Source organism: Tuber melanosporum (assembly GCF_000151645.1).
Source record: "Tuber melanosporum whole genome shotgun sequence assembly, scaffold_29, strain Mel28".
Taxonomy (NCBI): Eukaryota; Fungi; Ascomycota; class Pezizomycetes; order Pezizales; family Tuberaceae; genus Tuber; species Tuber melanosporum.
Window position 1 is genome coordinate 589806 of NW_003298963.1, and position 24693 is coordinate 614498.

At 49.2% G+C, this 24693-nt stretch overlaps 2 protein-coding genes; both read left to right on the forward strand.

Annotated features, from left to right (window-relative positions):
- Positions 1-12962: 12962 nt before the first annotated feature.
- GSTUM_00006662001 (uncharacterized protein) lies at positions 12963-19314 on the forward strand (the record flags this gene model as incomplete). The annotated part of the gene is made up of 7 exons (XM_002838843.1): positions 12963-14646; positions 14752-15022; positions 15131-17091; positions 17144-17484; positions 17554-17837; positions 17901-19005; positions 19060-19314. 7 exons carry the CDS (start codon positions 12963-12965, stop codon positions 19312-19314), a joined length of 5901 nt encoding a protein of 1966 aa, XP_002838889.1.
- Positions 19315-21014: 1700 nt separating this feature from the next.
- On the forward strand, positions 21015-22531 carry GSTUM_00006663001 (uncharacterized protein). XM_002838844.2 has 5 exons: positions 21015-21311; positions 21364-21473; positions 21578-21626; positions 21687-21703; positions 21755-22531. Exons 1-5 carry the CDS (start codon positions 21158-21160, stop codon positions 22373-22375), a joined length of 951 nt encoding a protein of 316 aa, XP_002838890.1. The 5' UTR covers positions 21015-21157; the 3' UTR covers positions 22376-22531.
- Positions 22532-24693: the final 2162 nt, after the last annotated feature.

Here is a 24693-nt window from a genome sequence, read left to right on the forward strand (position 1 = left end):
GCGGCACCCCAGCCGGAACTTCCAGGCTTCAGGACCACGCTCCAGAAAATCTTTCACAATGAAGCGGTGGACGCAGCCGACACCAACGCCCTAGCCTTTCTGGCAGCGGCAGCCTCCTCCTACCACCCGTCACAAGAAAGCCCTATGCCAGTATCCCAGATACCGCAGGTCCCAGCCTCCTCCCCACCGCTGGGCGAAATAAATGAACCCATGGACCAGTCCCAAGACATCGGAGTAACCGAGGCGCAAGCTACGCAAGATATAGCGATGTCCCTGGGAAACGGGAGAAACACAGACCTAACCGGGTTGGGAGACAGCCAACACGCCCACGAGCTAAGCGAAGTGCCGGAGAGCTCGGCCCCCCAGAATGCACCCAGGCAAGTACGATTCTCCTCCCCCCTGACCACGACAAGAGAAATCCCGGGGACCCTAACAGGCAATGCGACAAACAACCCGGACTCCCCCCCGCAAAGCCAAAACCGCCCAACCACCCCCTCCTCCCTGTATGAGTCGATGGAGGTCAAGCTCACACCAAAAGAAAAGGAGGTACTAGAACACCCCGTCACCGTCGGTATCATGGTTGGCTTCATCCATCAGCTAGAGAAGAAATTCCAAGAGCAGATGCAAGCAATGGAAGAACGGATCACCGGGGAAATAAGGCTAAGGACTAGGCAATCCAACACCAACACCCCTACCCCCACCCCATCGGCTGCCCCCAGACAGCCCAGAACCCAAGCCCCAGCCCCCAACCAGAAATATTTCCCCCCCCCCCAAGCAAATCTTAAGAAAGGCCAAGGGAAACGCACCAGTACCGGCACCACCGGCCGAAGCGAGCACCAGGGCAGAAGTAGCCGCCCCACAGAAAGCGATACTCAAGCAGACATGGGCCGCCATTACGTCCTCCGGGATCGACGTCGACGGCTTCCAGCTAGTCCCAGCAAAGAAGAGGAGACAAGAGCCAGCGTCAGGAATCCGAGAAACAGCACCCTCGGCACCTTCAACCCCACACGCCAGACAAAGAAGGCTCCTCATTCGGTCGGTAGAAAGGGGCCGCAGAATAGGAGCAGCGGGACTGTCACCAGCCAGAATCAGAGACGCAGTTAACTCGGCGTCCAGGGTTAAGTTCGCATACGCAGAATTCAACCGAAACGACGACCTGGTACTCACCACCATGGGAGACCTACCGGCCGAACCAGCCCTCAGTGATGAATCTGCAATCAGCAAGGCCCTGAACGAGATTGACGTTTTCGGCTTCAACATCACCACAGACACGCCGTCCATCAACATCGTCATCAATAGCATACCACTAGGTGACGAAGACTGGACACCTGAAGAATGAGACGCAGACTCCGACAGATGGGAGGACCTGACAAAGGAGATCTCCGAATACAACCCGCAGGTCCGGTTGCTAGACAAGCCTAAATGGCTCAGGTCCCCAACAGCGCTCAAGGCAGAAGGAAAAGTCAAGTCCTCGGCAGTCGTGGCGGTAGAGGCAAACAACTGGATCATGGCGGAAACCAGAAAGCCCCTTCCAAGCATGGCCATCTTTGGCATGAGGTGCACCTTCCGGAAATACGTAAAGAAAGACTTGTCAACCTGCTGCGCGAGATGCCTGCAGTTCGGGCACCACGCTGTCCACTGCAGGATGGAAGCAATATGCAAATATTGCGGGGGACGACACCACACTAAGGACCACCTTTGCACACAGACGTACTGCACGGCAGGAAAGGGAAAGATGTGCTCCCACACCCTGAGAAGATGTGTTAACTGTGGAGAAACCTCTCATTTCGCCAGAGATAACCATTGCCCAACTAGGACTAGGGCGAAGTCCCCGGCACAGCAACCCCCCACGGCTGATGACAAAGGAAAAGCACCAGCAACGCTGGCCCCTTCCCCGACGCCTAAATAAATATGGCGACAACAGATATAATTTATCACAACGTCAGCGGGTCCATGAACGTTGTCACCGAGTTACTGAAACTCTCAAAAAAACGGAAACCGAAAATAATAGCGATTGCAGAATGCCCTCTCGAAAATCAGGATTGGATACATTTGGAAGGATTTACATGCTACGCAAGTACAAAGGCGATGAAATACGGCTGTGCCATATATATTTTAGATAAATGCGTGCACATGTTTGTGGTTGAACGAATAACGACACAATACATCACACTGTGGACCGGAGGCACCGAAATTACCTTTGGCTACCAGAGGCCCGCGGCGAAGGACTTCGACACAACAGACCAGTGGCACACGCACGGGAGAAACAACATCCTAATAGGGGACATGAACGCATACCACCCGGCCTGTTCACAGGGGTGCCAGAACACGGCCGGGATAAGGCTAGCCAGATGGATGGACGACAGGGATATGGCAGTGAGAAACCCCCACGTAATCACCCACCCGCCCAACACGACCAACCCAAATGGAACAACTCTGGACCTCGTGGCTACCGACAAAGGACAAAGAATCGAAGTACGGGCACTGGACCTAGCAACAGCAAGCCATAGGGCACTGGTAATAAAAACCAGTTTCACATGGAAGGACGACGGGGAAAAGCCACTAAGGCACGACAAAGCGGATTGGGAGGCCATTAGAGCCGAGATCAGCCTCATGGACGACCACAAGGACCACCCAGCCGAAGTGCAAAAGGAACTCACGCGCATAGTCAGAAGGCACACCCCGCAAAAAAAGCCAGGATGCAAGGCTTTCTGGAACAAGTCCCTGCAGCAAGAACAAAAGGAGGTCCTCAGGCTCGCGCATAAATACCCCAGACACCCAGAACTAAGGGAAAAAAAAAAGAACCTGCGGAAAGCCATAATGGAAGCCAAACTAGAAGCCAACGGGAAAGCCCTTCAGGAAGAAACAGATCCCGAATGCTTCAGGACGGTCCGGCCAAGGACCACCAAACACCCCATACCAGCTTTGTCTAAGGAAAACGGCGAAGTGGTAGCGGAACACGGGGACATCGCTCAAGAAATCCACACGGCCCTGTACGGGGGAGAGAGGAGACGGGCCAGGGAGCAAATAAACAACGAACCTGAACCACTACAAATAGAGACCCTAGACGCCGCCATCAAACAATCACCGAACGGAGCGGCAAGTGGACCAGACAACATCACCACCAGGCTCGTTAAATGCTTTAGGAAAATACCGGAGCCCCTATTCCTAAGAATGATGAATCGAGCATGGAGGGAAGGAATCCCAGAAAGCTGGAAGGTCAGTACCACCATACTGATACCCAAGCTAAACAAACCGTCATATACAGTGGCAAAAGGTTGGAAGCCGATACAACTACAATCCATTTTGGCAAAAACCCTAGAAAGAACGGCAGTCATACGGATAGCAAGACTTGAAATCCTGGAAGACAACATGTTCGGAGGGAGAAAGAGATATGGTACGACAGATGCCATACAAACTCTAAACGATGTAATGGACACAACCGGAAAGGCCGGCAAATGCATCACCACCCTCGACGTCCAAGGGGGATTCGACCACCTGCAGATGGGTAAGGTATGCGACAGGCTCGGAAAGCACTCGGGTCATCTGGCACAATGGGTCCGACACTGGGCTACCGACAGGACGACTAGCTACCGGTTCAATGGCAGAACGTCCAGAGGATATGCTACTGACAAGGGCACACCACAGGGCTCTCCCCTATCACCAATACTGTTCCTTATCAGCATGCTAGAGACAGCAAGAGTACAGGCAACGCCATCCCAAAAAGCGGAAACCAAGATCCTGATGTATGTGGATGACATCCTGGTAGCAACAACATACCGGGACGTGAAAGAGGGAAAAAGGATGCACCAGGAAACCATTAGGGGACTTGAGGCAACCGCAGCCGGAGACGGGTACGAGTTCGCATCCAGTAAAGCTGAAACAATCTTCGTACAGACACCACCACAGAGCAAGTTCGAAGTCTGCCTACGGGGCCAAGAGATACCCACTCAAGGCCACCTGAGGTGGCTCGGATACTTCCTAACAGACAAATGGAAATGGGACCACCACGTCAGGCACTGGATCAACAAAGCCACCAGCTCTGGACACCGCATAAGGGCAGTAACGTCCAGATACAGCAAGGGGGAACTGAATGCGGGGACGACACTGTGACTAATCAAGGGCCTGATAATCCCACAGCTGACATACGGGATAGAGACATGGGGAAACAAAGGCCTGATAAGAGAAGCGCAGGCGGCCCTCAACAAGATAGTCCGAACCGCCTTCGGACTGGAAAAGAAAACACCGGTCCTAGCCTTCCTTACCGAACTCGGGATCCCACCACTGGACCTCATGATGCAGTTCAGACAAAACTTGCTGGCACTACGAGCCACCACCAAGGGCCGCCACAACACTTGGACAAAGAGGTGGATGACCAAGCACGCGGCAGAGGACATTATCACCACCACCGGCAATTACCAACTAGGCAAAGACGTACTAAAAAACCGGCTGCAACAAGACTGGGCAGAAAGAGTCACCAACGAAGGGACCAGGGACCAAGGAAGGCGCGGTAAATCGCACAAGCACCCACACTCCCTAACCAGGCAAAACTTTAAAAGGCTGCTTGAATTAAGGGCAACAGCGGGTTGGCCATACCAGGAAATAACCGGCGCCAGGAGGCGATGCCCATGCAACTGGGACATAATAACCTTTGACCACCTAGCAAACAGATGCGGGGTGACGACCACCACGACAATCGGGCTCTACGACAACAAAAGGCAAGGAGAACTCCTTCAATGGATGGATGGCTGGCCACAAGAACTTAAGGGAGAACCAGAAATGACCGGGAATGAGGACGGCACCCAACAACCAGACGCCGTCCAGGTAATCGGAGCCAACGTTAACCTACCCACAAGCCAACCAACACAGAAACCGGTGAAACCCAGACCACGACGGCCTTGCAAAATATGTGGGGAAATGGTGCTAAGGGACGTGCAGCATGAGTCGGCGCATGCCAGAATACACGACCCGGCGAGAAAGGGCCGATAGGCTACAATGGCGGAAGACACGGAGGAGGCGCCCAGTGGACCAGGGGAGTAATGCTGATCAGATTGTTATCTCATAATGTACACGACTACGGGGCACAGGGGGCAGGCGTGGGTTTCTTTTGTTTGCTTGGATTTCCTTTGTTCACGACTACGGGGCACAGGGGGCAGGCGTAGGTTTCTTTTGTTGGTTTGGATTTCCTTGTTCACGACCATGGGGCCAAGGGGGCAGGAATGGGTTTTCTTTGTCGATGGATTTTATTTTGTTTACGACCATGGGGCCGGGGGGCAGGAATGGGTTTCTTTTGTGATGGACCAAAGTTGTTTGAGGGAAAGGAGAAGGAGGAAGTGGGAGTTTCTTTTGTATGGCCTACAGGGGGGTGTAGCGAAGGATTTCGTTGAGGGGGGCCCAGGGCTGGGGGCAGTATCCCATGCCGTACTCCAATTACTTTAGTTAGTAGGTGAGATAGTGGAAGAATAAAAGGTTTACACACACACACACACCTATGAGTCAACAAGACGAGTCATACTAAACGTCACAGAGTGAATCGGCCCCATCTGTCAGTGAGTCATACTTACGTCAACATCATCCGGAGGTCTATCATATGCTCGAGGACATTCCATCGGATTCCGAATCGGAGGAGAGTATGAGGTATTATCGACGTCGTTATTGCGGTGTTCGTCGTCGTCGTTACCCTTTTCGTCATTGGTACTATCGTCGCTATTAGAAAAAGATGCCGTCCGGGCGTTTCCGCCGTAAGGTGCGAGCTGCGGTAGCACACCTCAAGCACGTCAGTTGGCATAGCACCATCCCGAGAGGTCCCCTACCGTCCCCAGAGGATCAGAGTCACTATATCATGACAGCCCCCACTGTGGGCGACGATCGCAATTTTCTTCTCCCTACTTGGCAAATGATCCGTGCCAGTCATCATCGTTTGGGCAATACCGGGGCCCCGGCGGATGTTATGACATCAGAGTTCAAGGAGTGCCAGCATCTACGTTATTATCCTATTATCAAGGTTCAGAAACTTTCCATCAATTTCCGTCTCACATGGCGTCATCCGATATATATGCGTGTGATATGTTTTAGTCAACAGTTATTGATGGCGCCTGGTTGGACATTGTTCCATCGTCTTCTCGTCCCCCCCAACAATACTCTGCCCCCTGCTCCCAATTTGGTGGGGGTCGTGCCCATCGCTTACACCAGCGCTGTCAACCCCCTGAAGCAGGTTGACAGTTCCCTATTGTACGACCAACAGGAACGCAACGGGGAATGGATCGGATTCTCGGCCAAGAATAAATGTCACTATCGCCGCATACTGTACGATACAGGTCCTAAGCTCTTGAGGTGCGCGCCCAGCATGTCCGTCAAGGAGAAGTCGTTCAGTTTCAAGTGCCGACCTAGACATTACGTCGTGTTCGATCAACGCTCCACTCTTGAGCAGAACCCCGCGAAGCCCATGTATCAGGAGGCGCCCGTCTGGTGGGTAGGATTCCATACTCCTTCCCTCAGTACCACAGATAGGACCCCGTTCTCCACGGTTGAGACCGAGGCCGATGGCAATGTCTACGATCAGGGTTACGATGAGGATGACGGTATTGATGCCCCTAAGAGCACACTTGCGAAGATACATAGATTTCACGGCTATGTCGGCTGGACCGAGATGCCATTTTAGATAGATGAATAGAATTTCTCCTGAGCCATCTCCTGAAAGGCAAGTGAGTCTTAGCATTGTCAATGATCAAAAATACCTCTTCCTCTCCAACATGCTCCTTGATATCCTCCCATATCCCTGGAAAGTCATATTGATCATAAACATCAATAATTGACTTTCCTGTCACTCCACCTCCAGCAGAAGTAGGATCAGGAAAAACAGGTAAAAAAAGACCATGAGTTTGACCATAGAAACAACCAGTCATCATCTGACTAATCTTTCTCTCTCCTTTCCTAGCAGTAGGTTCAACACAATCCTTATTCCACTTTTCTTTTGGCTATCTAAATACCCATTTTCTTCTCTTTCCTCCTCCTCTCTCCACAGCTACCTCATCCCCCCACATTGCCTTCCTTCTCCACATCTGCCTTGTCCAATTCCTATGGGCTAATGCCCATTCCAATCTCTTTTGAGCTAGATCCTCATCCAAATGAACCCTCTCTTGTGCCATCCACCTTTTAAGAAGCCTTTGTGCAAGTCTTCTCTTTACAGTCTTAGCAGAAACATTGGGGGCTACTCTCTCAGCAATCTCAGAGTAGCTGGTATGGCGATTTTTAAGAGCTTCCTCTACCATAGCATCATCCTGCAACTTGGTAGTTTTAGGATGTCTTCCTCTACCTTCATTCTCCTTGCCTTCTTGATCTCTCTTTGCAAATGTGCTTTTAACAGTACTGAGAGGAATGTCATGATAGTGGGAAATTTGGTGATTTGTCATCTGAGGCTCACGTAACCCGAGAATTCGTCCCCTTGTAAACTCAGAAAGGTGCTTGGAGGGAATAGGCTGTTTGGCATGACTGCGAAGAATAGGAGGCATAGTTTATTGAAAAAAAAAAATTTTTAAGTAAATTGGTTTGATTTTGGTTAGTGTAGAGCAATTTCTTTAAGAAGTGTTGAGGGAGCAGGGTGATAAGGAGGGGAGCGTTGCCATTGCCGTTGAGAGCTAGTTAATTTTGTCCCCAGACAATACTTAAAACAAACTAAGTATTAAAGCAATACTTAGAACAAAACATAACACAAAACTAAGTATCTAAGCGATACTTTTTTAAAACAAAACATAAAACAAAACCAATAACCGAGTACCTGTCGCTGTTACAGTTTTCACCCCAGGTCAAAACTGGCAGGTCTTTTCTATAACTGCTGCTGTAGATAATTACAATAACAACATGAATGCAATAGATATTGCTGATCAACTCTGCTCCTCCTATCCAATCCAGCTAAAAGTCCTTCGCAACTGGCTTCTCCTATTCTTCTGGCTTCTCAATATCTCTATTGTTAATTCTTTTATCTTACATCAATTTGAGAACCCAACTGCCTCACACCAGACCCTCCGCATTGAGCTTGCCACTCACCTTCTCCCAGTTTCTGAAAAGCCAGCTTCTCTCCCCCAAGTTCGCACAACCTACTATCACAAAACCAACTGCCCTTCTGTTAGCAAATACAACCTAAACCAGCCTCCTGTCGCTCCTGGGCCTCATCCTACCCACAAACTTACAGACCTACCTCATGGAAAACAGCTCTCTTGTATCTTCTGCCTATTTACTAAGCATAATTACCACTAAACTGGCTTTTTCTTGTTCTGTTTGCTTGCTTCCTTTCTGTAAAAAAAAAGTTTTAAGGCCTTCCACTCTCAATAACCTTTTTTATTTCTTTCTCGTTTCCTTTTTATTGGGTTGTCTATAGGGCATGTGGTTACATGGTTATATGGAAATGAGTTTTGTACGAGCATCGAGGTATGTGTAAGCGTTGGAGAGAGACTTTCTTTTTTGGGCGTGTAGCTATGAGATACACAACAATAGCACATGTAGCTTTATGGTAGATGACGATTTGACACCTAGTACTAGGTAATTTTTACATTCTATACTGCTATGAATAAGGTATTAGTTTTTTTGTTTTGTTGAGTTTTCGCAGTTTGCAGTTTGCATTTTCTTCTTGTCCTTCTCTTCTCTGTTTTTTTTTTTTTGTTGGTTGTGAATATATCTCACATCCCTGGAGCCGTAAGAATCAGTAGTGTTACCCGCTACCTTTTGATATCATCTTGGCACTTTTTTGTATTATTCAGCATGTCTCAAACTGGCATAACATTTTCCATCATTACACCAGCCAAGGAGATAGCCTTGTATCTAGGGTAAGTATGTCGAATATGCCCCTGTTGTCTCCATTCCTTCTTGACAGTATTTTGCTTCAGCCACTGTGCCAATATTTTGACAACCTTTTTTCCTTCACCAACAATGAGCGTAAATGGCCAGTTTGGCTGCATAATTCACGTTGCAATCGTAATTTCAGCCAACCAGACCAAAACTCGACCGACTCTTTTTTTTCTTTTTAGCGTAGTTTTCGATTATTACTTGCCAACCTGACTACCTATTACCATCGGGTACTGTACTTTAAGCTCATCGCCTCGTTGACCCAAGCTCGACAGACTCTCGCGCAAAGCATAAGTACTGCACTCGAGTACAGTAAGATAAGTTAGTGGTGTAGAGTGCATATTCCGATTTAGTTAATAATGAAATCATAATCTTAACCCATCTAACTCAGTGCAGGGAGAGGTAGCATTCGTCCATATGCCACAAGCTTTGTCGTGAAGATTTGCACATGAATCCCTCCTCACCGGAGGGAGGAAATGAAGGAAGGCAATGGCGGAAGAAATTCCATAATCTTTCCGTTTATTCCTTCCCTAATTCCCTCCTTCGCTCCTGCTTTCCAGCCTTCCCGCCTTCCCGCCTCCCCGCCTTCCTGCCTTCCCGCCTTCCCGCCTTCCCCACTGTGACTACTTCTTTCTTCTTATTCCCCAAGGAGGGTCCTCGAATACAGTAGAATACGTGGGTACTGTATCTCGAGAAACCGATCGATGATAGTGATCATGGAGCGGGAATGGATGGAGGGATGGCGATAGGCGGGGTGGGAATAAGCCGGAAATGGAGTAACTAGGTGGGAAGTGAAGGGAGGTGGTACGATAGGGGAGGGAAGGGAATGTATTACTCGTACAACAGACAAGTTCAAGGCACAGCAACGCAAATTGGAATCCCGGCAATGGGGAAAAAGTTGTTGTGATATGATATGAGATTTGGAGGTGATGTGACGACGATTCCTCTCTAAAGTTCTACCTAGGCTGTGGGATGATCATACTGTAGAGCTTTAGTCTATTCCCCTACCGCGCCAGGCGGGGGGGGGGGGGGGTGGGATTGACCAACAGCTACCTGTATTTGGTAATCGAAGAGAAAGTTGCTTAGTTTTATTTTCGACGTACGGTACTGTACAGTACCTGTAGCGACTTGACATTAGTCTATTTACAAGTACGCTCATGACATGAGGAAAGAAAAAAACACCAAAAATGTCGCACGATAGAACCTTTCCCCCCTCCTCACCCGAATAAGGAAGGTTTCCTCGGAATCTGATGGTAAAACAGGTGACCCAGGGGGTGTCGGGTGTTGTGCTGAAGAGGCTGGAGGGAGAATGATTTGTGAGGCTGGCGCACTGGTTCCGGTTACTACCATTCTGTCTACTCGTACTCGAGTATGATACAGTACCAGCACCCCTCTCCCTTAGCCTTCCAGCAACACATTTACCGGTGCAGTCCAAGTACGAGTACAGGTACAGTACCTGCACTCGAACAGGTGTCATTCACCTATGATACCACACACCATACACCACACACCCCTCCATCCCAATTGCCCACACCACACATCCTCACACACCCGCCCTTTTCCCACTCCACAAACTTACAGCAGGGAGGGACCCTCGATGCATAATGACGTCTTCCGGCTGCCGATTCTCTTTTTTCTTCTTCTTCCCTCCCTTCCCTTTCGTTCATTTTCCAGGCAGCCTGGATCTTGATCTCTATCCCTGTCCATCCATACTGGTACTTTCCCAGGCCCTATTTTGTTTGTTTTTTATCAATGAGCGAGCACTTTTTTTCCCACTCGAGTATTCTCAAGTATTTTTTTCTTTTTTCCACTTGTGGTCAACAATGGATTTATGAATGAGTGCGCATCTTGTTTTTGGTTCGTAAGAGCTCGCACCATCCTGATGGCCATCATGCATTTTTTTTTCTTTTTTTCTTTTTTTTTTCTTCTTGAGAGGTGCTGCTGGGAGTGATTAAACAGATACCGTAATGTATATACCACCAGTACCATACCGGTACTCGAGTACTTGTATTATACGTTGCTCGAGCAGGCCGTCTATTGACTTGAATATCCGCCCGCCTGCAGCCTGTCAATCCGCAAATCCATTTGTGAATTTGATGTTTACAATGTTTCCCCACGAAATAAGCCCCCGGCGTAGCTAGCACTCACCATCCACTCGAGTATTGACTCCCCATTCACGGACTGTGCGATTTTAGGTCGTAGTCCAAAGCACTTTGTGAGCCGGTGCTCGTCATGCCCGGCTCGCTATCTAGGGGGGGGGGACGTTGAATGGTACAGTACGAGTACTTTTAATTTTTTCCCTCCTCCTCCTCCTCCTTCCACTCCTCTTCCCTTCTTCTCCTAGACGTTGATAGCACTCGGCTTTTCTGTCGTGCTGTACTCGAGTATCGTGCAGTTACCGCCTCCCGCCTTCAACATTCGACCGCTTCATCACCTTTGCATACAAGTAACGAGAATAGTACGAGTACAGTACTCTACCGTACCGTACTTAGCAGCACGACCACACATTCCACCTCCCCTCCACCACCACCTTACCAGTGACACCCCTGATCAAGCTTATCGAACGGTAAAGCTTCCGAAAGTGCGTGAGAATACACTTCACTTTCTCCTTTTCTTTTTTTTTCATACATCGACTTCACCTCTTTGTTTTTTATTCGATCAAAGGAAGGAAAAATAAAAAAAACATAGACTTTCGTTTATCACGGTGCTTTCTTTTTTTCAAACCCTTGTTTCACTTTCTCGATTTTTCGCCTGGCATAATTTATCTGGTGCCTTTGAATGGACATTTTGCTTTGAAATTTTTGGCCTACATTTTTTCCCCCTTGCTTTACGATTCCGTAACCGCTATCACACGTATGCTGAGCAGAGTAGGCACTGAGTACTGTATTGCACTGTCCTTGTCCCTGGCTGCCTGTCTGTCCATCGGTATCAATCCAGCTATTTCTCTCCCTCCGTCCTGAGTATAGTACTCGAGTATAGCACAGGACCGTACAGATAGCGTATGTAGTGGCCAACAGCCCTGCTTTACTCTGCTTTTCCAGACCTGTGTATACGAGTAGTACTTGTACTCCTCACCGCCTTCAAAGGTTGTCACCTCTTATTTTTATCTTCCGTGTTCACGTCTTCACCTCCTCTCTACCTCCCTCATTCTTTCCTCCCTTCCCATTGCACCTCGACTAGAGATTTACTTTCTCACTACTCCTTTGCTACTGCCGTTGGGTAATCCTCCTCGCCCCCTTTCCCCCTGTCATCCATATTCGCCACCGGTTGTTTTTGGCCGAGGGGAGATTAATGCGGGCACCATTCGTAGGGGGTCGTGCTAAAAGAGCATATGGAGAGCGGGGAAGTTGAACCGATTAAGCGAGTGGAAGATAAACTCAAGGAGTCCTCATGTTGATTCTGTGTTATTGTTGTCTAGGTTTCTCGTCCTAAGGCAAGATCCTTTGTCTTCGTTGTCCCGTCCTTTTTACTATTTTCCCGTCATCGCTTCAGTCAGCCAGCGCGTTCGTTCTGGTACGCGGGTGCGTACGAGTAATAGGAGAGAAGGGAAGGGAGGAGTAGAAAAGCAGGCTTCTGGTCAAAGAAGAAGGACAAGTAGAAGAGCCGGCAAAAGAAGAGGTTGCACAGCTCCTCTTCATCCGTCGTTTGCATTTCCTCATTCCCTCTCATTTTCCATTTTTAATCCCCCTGTTCATACCGGTATTGCCTGATTTTCCCTACTGGATTGTTTGACATTTTAATAATCTCCTTACCTCCTCCCAGCCCCTCTCCCTCGTTTACTACGTCTACTGCAATTCTTCTGTTCTTTTTTTCCCCTTTGGCTCATTTTTGGGGTTTTCGTTTGAGGCACCGGAAATCACAGGCTTTCTTTTTAATGTCGCCATCAAGTTACCCGTAGCTGTCGACGTCATACCCTAGCCCAAAAGCTGCAGTGACAATCAATTAACGGCTGGTTGCCCTCGACTACTCTTCCCTACCAACCACCCCTACACCCCCCCCCCTAAAAAAGGATACCTTCGTGGGCATACCGTATTATGCGATCGCCTCAAAATTCGCCACCTCTATTCCCTTCGACCTTTGAAACTTCCCGAAGCGGCTTGACCACTAATGCTACATTTCCAATGTCAACGTCCTCATCGTCGAACACCGGCCGAGTGGGTACTGGCGGCACAGGGGGTTCCGCTCCGGGCTCAGGAAACGGTGCAGGTGGTGCAGGTGGTGGAAATGGAAGTGGTGAGGGTAGAGGGTGCGGTCAGGGAGCACATTCCATCGAGGGTTTGAAAGAGGTATTCTTCCTCCTGCTATCGAACCCATCACCGACAATCAGCCTACTATTGCTGCTCTTTTCTGGGTGCATCGTTATACGCTTGTTTGGGATTCTAATTTCTCGAAAGGCGGTCGTGAGTGCTCGGGCTCAAACCGGCCGAAAGAAGAGCCGATTATATCAGGCAACTACGGTCTCTGCGTCCAGTTCTCCCGGCCCACCTGATGCACCCGAAGTTGCCTCCGTGGCTGCCTCCACGACTGCCTCATCTGTTACGGCTACGAAGGGATTTAGAGCTGGAGGGGATGTTGTTCGGTCATTTTCGGGTGCCGGGGCCACGTCCGCTTCTCGAGTGAGGCACCCGACGGATCCTACACCTACTCCATCATACCCATTCCCTCGGATGGAGACACCGAGAACTCTATCCAGTGGCAGCGTATCGGCTGCTTTCGACTTGAACATGTCATCGGGTATGGGCCCCCAAGATAAGCCTATTCCATCCGGTACCAATACCCCTGCTTCATTTGCTTTCCAACCCCCCGGTGCCCAACCCATAGCTTCATGGGAGAACCCTGACTTTCCTACACCAAATATGTATGAGCTTGCTCTGCTATTACACTCCGAGGCTGGGATAGACGCCTTCTGGAGTAACATCGTCAAGATCGCTACCAGTTGTTATAAGGCAGAGCGAGTTACATTGGCAGTACCGTCCGATCTTACGGACCTAGAGAATACCCCTTGGGGCCAAAAGGCTACTTTTAACATTGCTGAAGATGATTGCTTGTCATTAACTTATATGGGAGATGCGGGGTGTGTGGATGATCGAGAAGAGTCATCGCCTGAGGAAGACGATGGAACCCATGACGTCCCTATCCCCAAAGAGTTTGGTTCACCAACACAATCGGAAAATAAGGCTGGATGGGAAGGGCTCGGATCGAAAGTGGAACACGATGATGATCTTGCCGAACCTTTGCACATCGATATGAATCCGGATGAACCATTTACTCCGGTGACCATCGGATTGGCGGAAAGTTGTCATGACAGTGCAAGGGAGTCGGACTGGCTTTCTGAGACTAGCAGCCTGTCACCATTGGAGCCTCCCCAGCCCCCACCGTTGCCCCCAGAGTTGGGAAGACAAAGGCGGAGGGATATGTCTCCTTCCGGAGGTGCCGATGATGAGATTAGGGGTCGGGTGTTCAAGACGCTGCAACCCTTAAATTATGAGGCCGATGCGTTGTTGGATGGTGCTGGTGTTAGTAGGGTATTACAGCGGGGGAAGGTTGTGGTTTTAGGGAGGGAATATAGGGACGTCAAGACTCATCTTGAAGGGTTAGAAAAGCGGCGGAAGGAGGCTAGGGAAGCCGAGGAAGCTGCTGCTGGAAAACCCTCACCACCCAATGTTTCCGGCGGCCCAGCAAAATCGTCTGTGTCGATACCTGAAGCAGCGTCGACACAGGGTGTGGAGAAACTTGACCTGAGTTCGGTGAACAATGGGATGCCACAAATACCCTCACAACCTCCCACCCCATTATTTTTTGCCGGTAAGGGCGTGCGTCTGAAAATGAAGAATGGCGGGGGGGATTACCGTGGGCAAAATCCGGTAATGCAATTCTACTCTGCACAACAGCATTTACATCATATGCAAGCGCGTTCCGAATCACCGGATAAAGCCCACTCTTACGAGGAGTACGAGCAGGCCCTCACGTCGCCATGGAGCCAATCACCGGCTCCATCTCCGGCACCAAAACAGGATCCGCACGAAAATCCCTTCTTTGCTCTACCAAAGGTTGACGAGGAATCATTCGATCCCCAAGTAAGCAGCCCTGTGTACTCGACCCAAGAGCGGGTCAATGCGATTGGATTCGAGAGTGCGTGGACAGTTATCCACATACCCCTAGTTCATCCTAGTCAGTCCAAGTCGCTGAATCCCTCTTTTTTATCAATGGCATCGACTAGTTCTTCCCATAGGCACAATTCTCTGTTCCAAGGCACGATGCCTGCGCTAGACAATGAGCACCTGTCGAGACATGATCCGGCGAGTCACAAGAAGGCTCCTATCGCCATTCTTTCGATATTGAGTCCTGTTATCCCGTACCCGAGGAATTTGATTCACTCACTCTCACATTTTGCGCCATTGGCTGCTACGGCATTTTCTTTGGCGCAAAGCCATGCCAATGTCGTGAATCAACTCACTCACTTACGATATGGGAGACCCTTCGAGCGGAAGATGGATGTGGAGTCGATATTGACCAATTCTTTCCATTATCCCACCCCTCCCGATAATTTCGGCGGTGCGAGCGTTACGAGTCCGAGTGAGATTAGCAGTTCGCTATCGAAGGATAGTTCGTCAAGGGTTGCGAGCCCTGGTTGGGAGGGTGTCACCTTAGGGATGACAGGTCCTCATGGTAGCGGGTCGGGTAGCAGGTCGTGGAATAATAGTGCGGCTAGCACCCCCGCTAGTCCGGGGATGGAACGACAGGACGAATATTTTGGACCACCTCCACGGGGAGGGAAGATATTTAGTAGGCAGAATAGTGGGAATGTTCCAACGCTATCCACCTTGCGAGCTAGGATTCCCATGGTAGAATTGAAGGTTCGGATAGAGGATGAGGGGACTACAGGCTCCAGCGGAACAGCCAAGGGAAAGAGACGGGAGAGTAGTCATGCTGCGCAGAGGAGGAGGGCCGATATGGGCATGGGCTCAAGTAAGTTCCCTAATCATACGGATCTACGGAGGGGTACAAACCCAAATAAGACACCGACGCAACACCTTGGTGCGATCGCAGCCGAAGGGGCATCACCACCCGTATCACCGGGACCGGAAATAGCACACCAGCATCGCCGCGGTCGAGGCGTTCCCCGGAGGAAGAGGCCAGGGCTATCTCCGGGCTACCCACATACTTTGCTGCATTCGTATGGGGCAGATTATGCAGCAACGTTCCAATCATTATATGCTACAACGTCACTTCCCGGGGCTCCATCTGGACGGCATGGTATATCCTCTAAGTTGGCTACTTCTATCCAGCCGTTGAATGAAATGCCACCCCCATCCAACAGGTTGCTAAGGACAATTATTGATTCTATACCAGTTCATGTTTTCACGGCTTTACCACACAACGGGGAAACCACCTGGGTTAATGCTAGGATGCTGGACTACAGAGGATCCACGGTCGAAGAGCTCATAAAAGGACCTTGGGATGCCCTTCACCCTGACGACCGGGGCGATTATGTGAAACGATGGGGAACTGCCATTCGGAAGGGTGAAGCATTCTCACATCAGGTCCGGATCCGCCGGTTCGATGGCATTTATCGGTGGTTCATGATCCGTGCTGTTCCGTTACGAGATTCGCGAGGTATCATTGTGCATTGGTTCGGCACTAATATGGATATTCATGATCAGAGGTTGGCGGAGGTGGATGCCGCGCGTCAATCAGAGATGGCCGAATCGGAGTCTAAATATAGGTCGCTTGCGAACTCAAGTCCACAGATTGTTTTTGCTGCCACTTCCAACGATGGGATTACCTATGCCAATACCCAATGGCAGGGATACTCCGGACAGACTCTTCCCCAGGCCTTGCAATTGGGATTCATGGAACATGTTCATCCTGCGGATAGACACAAGTGCGCCTTGCCGGGACCGGGGGAGACTTTGGTTAATGGCCTACCATGCCTTGGTAATTCATTCAAGATGACAGCGGGTGGGGGAAACCTTGGAGCCTCTGGATCTGGAAAATTCGAGGAAGAGAAGCCCACCTTCTCTACGGAACTCAGGCTCAAAGATAAGCATGGCAATTACCGTTGGCACTTGGTTAGATGTGTTGGCGTAGAGACCAATTTCGGCACCGGGGATGGCCAATGGTTTGGAACTTGCACGGATATCAATAATCACAAATTGCTCGAGCAGAGGTTGAAGGAAGCGAAGGATGCTGCGCAGAAGACTATGGAGAGCAAGACGAGGTTTTTGGCTAACATGAGTCATGAAATCCGTAAGCAGAATTGATAGATCTCCGTACGATTGTGTGAGCTGACTGGTATTAGGAACTCCGCTTATCGGTATATCGGGAATGGTTAATTTTCTCCTCGATACTCCGTTGAATGGGGAGCAGCTCGACTATTGCCACACAATTTCCCAGAGCTCGGATGGGCTTTTGAGCGTCATCAATGACATTCTCGACTTATCTAAGGTTGAGGCTGGCATGATGAGGATGAATCCTGAATGGTTTAGGATCAATACTTTGATTGAAGACGCCAATGAGCTTCTAAGTGCAATGGCCGTCGCTAAGGACCTTGAGCTAAGCTTTATCGTTGAAGATGATGTGCCACCCGTGGTTTGCGGTGATCGGGTTAGGCTCAGGCAGGTAATGTTGAACGTCATTGGGGTATGTTGTGTTTAATAAATTAATGTCGGTGCCATGTTCTCGGAAACTGATTTTCCGACTTCGTGACAGAATGCTATCAAGTTCACTACCAAGGGCGAGGTTTTCTCGAGGTGGTCTGTCATAAAAGACGCCCAGGTTGGGGAAGGCGAGGTCATGCTGCAATTCGAGTGCCATGATACCGGACCTGGTTTCGACAGAAAAGATGAAGAGTTGATGTTCAAGCCATTTAGTCAAATTGACGGATCGAGCACTCGAGAGCACGGGGGTAGCGGGCTTGGCCTGGTCATCTCACGGCAGCTTGTTGAACTCCATGGTGGGCGGATGACAGCGAAGAGCCAGAAGGGCAAGGGATCGTATGCCTCACTTCTATCTTTCCCGATAACGCAAGGGTGGTGAAGATGCTAATAGGAACATAGGACGTTTATCTGTAGCTCGAAGTTTAGGCTTCCACGGAATCCCACAGATTCGTCGACTACCCCGCAAGCTGCGGTTACACCTTCGGCAATTACCGAGTCACCTGGCCAAAAACGGGGCATTCTTGAATCTGCCAGGCTCAACGATTATCGATCAGACACTCCTCCAGGCCCAGCATTTAGTGAAGGTCATTCTTTAGGTACCCTATTCTCGGCTAGCCATGAACCTGGCTCCGCGGCCTCTATCCGACCCACTGGGTCTGCAGTCGGGCAGGTGCATGGTCTCCCAATCCGGTCACCGCCTGATCCCGCTGCCATGCGACTTTCCCTTCCATCTGGAGTCCAACAGAAGTACATGGCATATACTCCTCCCCAACCCGGGCAGCATAATTCAGCAAATTATCACGGTCCTCCAATAGGTTCCGAGCTTGGCCGTGCAGTCTCCCCTCCGATGTTTTCCATATTAATTGTTTCGGAGCAACATTATTCCCGAGTCGCTATTGCCCACCATATCAGGGTGACGTTACCTAAGGGTATTCCAAATCAGATCACGGATGTGTCTAAGTTTTCCGAGAGTAAGGATTTGATTGGCGGAGAGGATCCCGTTGTGTTTACTCATGTTGTCATTAATCTCCCTGAGCATTTGGAGATTATCGAGCTCTTGACTATGCTATTGAACAGTTCGATCCATTCGCAGACAACCACCCTCGTTCTCACAAATCCTACGCAAAGAGCGACCATCATGCAAGGTGCAGCAGATGTGTGCGATCGCATGAGCTTGAGATTGCAGTTCATTTACAAACCCATCAAACCCTCACGTTTCGGAGTCATATTTGATCCGGCCAACGAAAGAGATGCCTCAACAGATAGAAATAGAGATTCTGCACAGCAGGTTGTAGAGAGCCAGAAGAGGGTTTTCAGTCAGATGGAGAAAGAGGTCGGGAATAAAGGGTATCGGGTGTTACTTGTCGAGGACAACAGAGTGAATCAGAAGGTTCTATTGAGGTTTTTGGCCAGAGTTGGGTTGGAAGTTGAGACGGCAAGCGATGGCGAGGAGTGTGTCGAGAGGGTCTTTGAGCACGAGCCGGGGCACTATGGGCTAATACTTGTGCGTCTTCCTCACCCTATTCCCTTCTTGCTGTTAGCTAATTGGTCCTGGTAGTGCGATCTCCACATGCCAAGAAAAGACGGATTCCAGGCCACCAAGGAAATCCGTCTCTGGGAACAGGAACACAAAGCCCATAGAGTACCTATAGTAGCCCTTTCAGCGAACGTGATGTCGGACGTGGCGGATCGGTGTATTGCTGCCGGCTTTTCTCGATATGTTTCGAAACCTGTGGACTTTAAAGAATTGAGCTCAACGATCAAGGACTTGTTGCAGGATTCGCAGGAAGGCGAATTCGATCACATTGAGTAAGCGGAGCCTGGTGGGGTTATGTCTTATGTCTCTTTGGGCATTCTACTTTCATATCCTTTTATATCAAATTTTCATGTGCATTGCTTCCTTTGCTTTCCCTTTTTCTGTGCCCCTGTGTGATAGGTTCCTGGCCCCATTTTAGTGTTGGTTGTGCTATCTACTTAATGGCTCTGCAAAAAATAATTGGTTGTTGAATTCGGTGCATTTGGACGCGCGATATCTCCCTCCCTCTCCCCCCACCCGCATGACGTTTGTCTATCTGCCTATCAATCACGTTCTTGCTCCAGCGGGTGATTTCATCTGTTATATATACTTTGTCTTACATTTCCTTTCCTTGCAGTCTGTAGTTTTAGTTTAGTTTGGGACCCGGATTCATCAGTTGGTATTCGGGCGGAATATACAGTGGTGGGGCGATTTGGATCTGAGATTTTGGGATATCATGTTCCTTGTTTTAGGGGGAAATTGGGAGGGGGGGAGGGGGGCTTAATCGATACTAGGCTGAGGGGCGGTTTTGCCAGGGTGGATAAGGGGGTGGATTAAAGTGTGGATGAGGCAGAGGGATGTATCTATGAGAGATGGAGAATTGGCATAGACTTTTATTCGTTTGGTGCGATTGTTTTTCAGAGGATGGTATAGTGGGATTGGTGGCTGGGGGTGACAGTGGATGGAGTGTCCAGTAGGATTATTTTTAGGGGTATGATACAGTAGGACTAAGCTGAAGCTGAGATTTCCGCGGACTGGAGCCGGAGTCCATCATGATTGGAACGCTGGGTGTGCGAGGGGCGAGGTTTCTGACTGTAAGTTTGTGCCCGGGGACACATTGGGCGTCAGGTATATCATTGGGGGTAAAGTTACTTGCTCGTTGCACGGAGGTTGCAAAGAAGCATAGCCAGCGTTTGGAATAAATTACAATATCTCTTTGCCCACTCACCAGACCCGGCATGGGTGGTGAAATGAAACAAGGAAAGTACTCTAATATGTTGCGGACGGATAATACCAACTTCAATAATAAAGCAAAATTTGATGAAAGCTATGATAATAATATTATTATGATACTATCCCGGCAAGGAGAGGGTTTCTAGCTGTTGGGGTGGGACAGGTGTGAGAGCTAGGGCAGGCCAGAAGTTATCCAGGCGAGTGACAAGTGGTGAGTGACTCCCCAGTGCTTTGCCCACTGAATCCGTCGGTGAAGCCATCCCCTTCCCTAACCCTACTCAACAATCCCGTGCTCCCTATAGACTATCATAATCTCATCTCATTATGTATACTGTGCAACATTAATCTCCAAATTCGATCCATCAGATAAGAAAAATACGATCTATTCCATCTAATAATATTATTATGATGCACGTATGCTGAACAATACACCCCAGTGCAGTTTGCATCACACATCTGACAATGTATCACGTAAGCAATGACTCATCCACCACGGTATACAATATCACTGAAATGTAACCAAGCGCAATAATATAATAGGAGCACAGAAATCGGTCCGCGAGGAGCGAGGGGATGCTAGTATTATCATAAATTACTCGAGTTAGAATAGGAGAGGTTAAACCAGCTCCCCCCACATTGACATCACATGTGAGTCAGTCACGTGAATCGCCCCCTTTCACCGAGGATATCCGCATCATACAAACCCTCTATATCAGTGGGTTATCGGTCAGCATTATTCCCGGTTTTTTCCCCCTTTCACAGTTCTACCCCTAGCTTTCCTCACTGAGCCTGACTCCATTTTCTCTCTCTCTTCTCTGTAACCACTCTCAACAGAGATTTACGACGGAAGGTTGCTTCATACCTCGGAGAATTTTGGACGGACAGCGAGGACAGCGAGGCTAAGCCAATGTCAACATTATCTGAAAAGCCGGCACTGCCTTCGAAGGAGACTGTCAAGCAGGAGATACAGCAGGATATTCAGGCCATCAAGTCCCCGTCGTTATCTGGCCTTCGGTCTCTGGTTGCTGGGGGTGTTGGAGGGGTTTTCGCCGTCATTAGTGGTTTGTGTACCTTTGCTCTGATCTGATTTATTCATTGCTGACTCTAGCTTAGGCCACCCATTTGATCTGGTCAAGGTCCGCCTTCAAACGGCCGAGAAGGGTGTTTACTCTGGCGCTTTTGATGTCGTGAGGAAAACTGCCGCTCGTGAGGGCATGGTAAGGGTATGTTCCGGGAGAAATATTTTAATCCCCACACCGAGCCCTGCCCCTTGAGGTTGTGATCTTTGGGAGAGGGACAAATCAAGGACTAAGTAGCGTGTGAACAGGGGTTGTATGCGGGTGTATCGGCACCATTGATCGGTGTTACACCGATGTGTAAGTTTCCGTCCAAAACGCATTATTTATTGTGCGCATATGCTAATTGTTGTCCCACAGTTGCTGTATCATTCTGGGTCCGTCACCAATCACCCTCCTGCTCAATCCAAACCTAACAGATACCAAAGGGTTACGACGTCGGTAAAAATCTCGTCCGCCGCTTCGCAACAGTCAACAGCAACCAAATGTCTATCGCGCAAATTTCCTTTGCAGGCTTTTTCTCGGCGATCCCGATGACTCTTATCACCGCGCCCTTTGAGCGGGTAAAGGTTCTCCTGCAAATACAAGGCCAGACCGGGGAAAAGAAATATTCCGGTGGTATGGATGTTGTCCGACAGCTTTACAAGGAGGGCGGCATTCGCTCAGTATTTCGTGGATCGGCAGCGACGCTGGCCCGAGATGGACCCGGATCCGCAGCATACTTTGCCACATACGAGTATATCAAGCGACGCCTAACACCCGAGGGTGAGGGTAAGTTGAGCATGAGCGCTGTGATGGTTGCGGGGGGCGCCGCAGGTATGGCGATGTGGTTGTTGGTGTTTCCCGTGGATACGGTGAAGAGTCGTCTGCAGAGTGCCCAGGGCAAACCGACCATTGGAGGTGTCGTTCGCGAGATCCACGGAAGGGGTGGGTTCAAGGCATTCTTTCCGGGCTTGGGTCCAGCGCTCGCCAGGAGTGTACCGGCAAACAGTATGTGCTTTTTGGGCGTTGAGTTGGCGCACAAGCTGATGGATAAGACGTTTGGTTGAAAGCATTATCGTAATGCTTCTGCTCTCCTTTCTCTTGCTTGTTCTTGGCTTTCTATTGTTTGCAGCGGGTGTCTAGGATAGATCGATAGATGATGTATTAGTAGGAGTACAGATGTATAGTATACGATCCTGGAGAATTCGAGATTTTGGCCAGGATCGAGAAGCACACCGAGCACGGATGTCACTACGGTAGCCCACGGATTCTCATCCACACTCTCTACCTACTGCGCTATCCGATGGAAGGATTATGCGAACCCCAAACCTGAATGGAAAGTATGCACGCTCCATGAAAAGCCCAGCAGCCGGATAGGTCACCCAACTCATTGTCAAATCGTGTTCCCTAAAGATGCGTGGCAAGCTCTCCGCAATTTTGACGCCCAATGAATCATCGAAAACTGCGAAACCTTGCTGTAACACTCCCATTCCTCACCCATCACACAGGACACCACCACCCATATACCGGTATTTTACAGGGCTACAACACTACTGACCCTAATACCATGGAATATATGTCAGCGCAGTGGGAGCTCTTCCGAACATCAGCAAAGCGGGAATACCGGTACTGCTCTTGCTCGAGTATACCCCTCCAACAAATCCCGCCCAGATTTCCTTCCGACCCGCGGTAGTATTACATCTGCAATACCCTTCCCCCTCAGTCATATCCACACCCCAAGTTGTCCATGCCCATCATAGATGCGTGTACGAGTATCATACTGTGCAGTACTTTCGTGCAGCGTAACCGTTATTTGCAAAGGCATATTTTACCAACGAACCCAATTCCAATAATGTCACAAGCGGGCTCCAAAATCTACGATATCACTTTGGTCCTATTTTTCTTTCTTCAGAATATGATACCCAGAGAGGTCGAGGGGGGAAAATAAAAAAAAATAAAGAGAGAGTGTGTCCTTCAAAGAAAGACCTGGTATCATAGACTACTACTTGCACTTGCACCAGTAAAGACGCAGGCCTACCGACCAGAGCACACCTTGCTCCAGCGGGAGCAAATTAGGTTACACCTCCCTATAATAACCGGCGGGTAGTCTACGCCCGCGGAGCACAGAGTGGGAATTCTCATACAGGTATAGACTACTGTAGTGTATCCCCACGTCAAGTTTCGGTTTTTGAGTGATACGGTTTCGCGGTGGTGGTCGTTCTACGGGACTGCTGCGATGGAGAGGGAAAACAAAAGTGCTTAGTGATAAATTGTAAGCTTGCACGGTTTCCACGATGACGTGCTGAGACTATTTTTTAGTGCGTGATGGGATCTCATGCGGAATGCGCTACGATACCATGATTCCCGGAGTTGTCGGTGGTATTTTATTGTTGTGCTGTACGAGTACTATACTTGTATAGTAAGTGGTGGACTTGTTGGAACAATTTTCGGTGGCCTGTCCGGGAAATGTTCATATCTCGGGATATCCCACTACACATACTCTCTGCGTAATTTCGTTTCCCACTCCCTAAAGCATACAAACACCGCTTTCCGATCCTCGGGATCAATGCCGCCGAAGCGAGATTCAGGACCGCACAAAAAACGAAAAAAGTTCCACCAACCTAGGGTACGGTGGTACTGCGCTTGTCCCACCATGAGATAGCACAGATAACGTACTTGTATGATATATGCCCCTTGCACTCCTCTGTCTATAAACGTCATTTTGTGCCAGTTGCCCATAAAACAAACTCCATGCCTTCCTTGCCCAAGAACCCTCCCAATTTCGTCTCTACAAAATTTAATGGAATAATCCAACCGCCCCTTCCAGCAGGTTCCCATACCCCGGACCCTACTACCGCATTAACTTGAATATAAGAGAATCGCGCTAAGCGGTCATATTAAGGCTAAGACATCTAGTTGCGTAATTTTATGAAACTAGGGTGATTGGCAACATTATTCTTCAGTCCTTAGGGGACCAACAACATAGTCAATTGCTTCACTATTGTCTTCTGCTTCAGGGATGATTTCCTCATCATCCTCATCTCTAGTATTCTCAATTCCACCTACTCACCAATTTTGTATATCCTCTCTAAATCTCTCCATATCTACACCTTTCAAGGAAAGTTGACTACATTCATGACTGCCATCGATTGGTAAAGAAAGTCCCACTGCAGCAAAAGAATGGAGAATAACCTCCTGCCATTCAGTACAAAATTCTTCCCAAGCCTCCCCAATAGCCCATGTTGTTATAATCCACCTACGACAAACTTTGCTGCCTGCAAGCCTCCTCCTCGTATCAACCACAGCCTCCTCTCTTTCTATTATTATTTCTTCCCATTCCTCAATCTTTTCCTAATAATATGTTAGCCTTGTACTTTAGATTTAC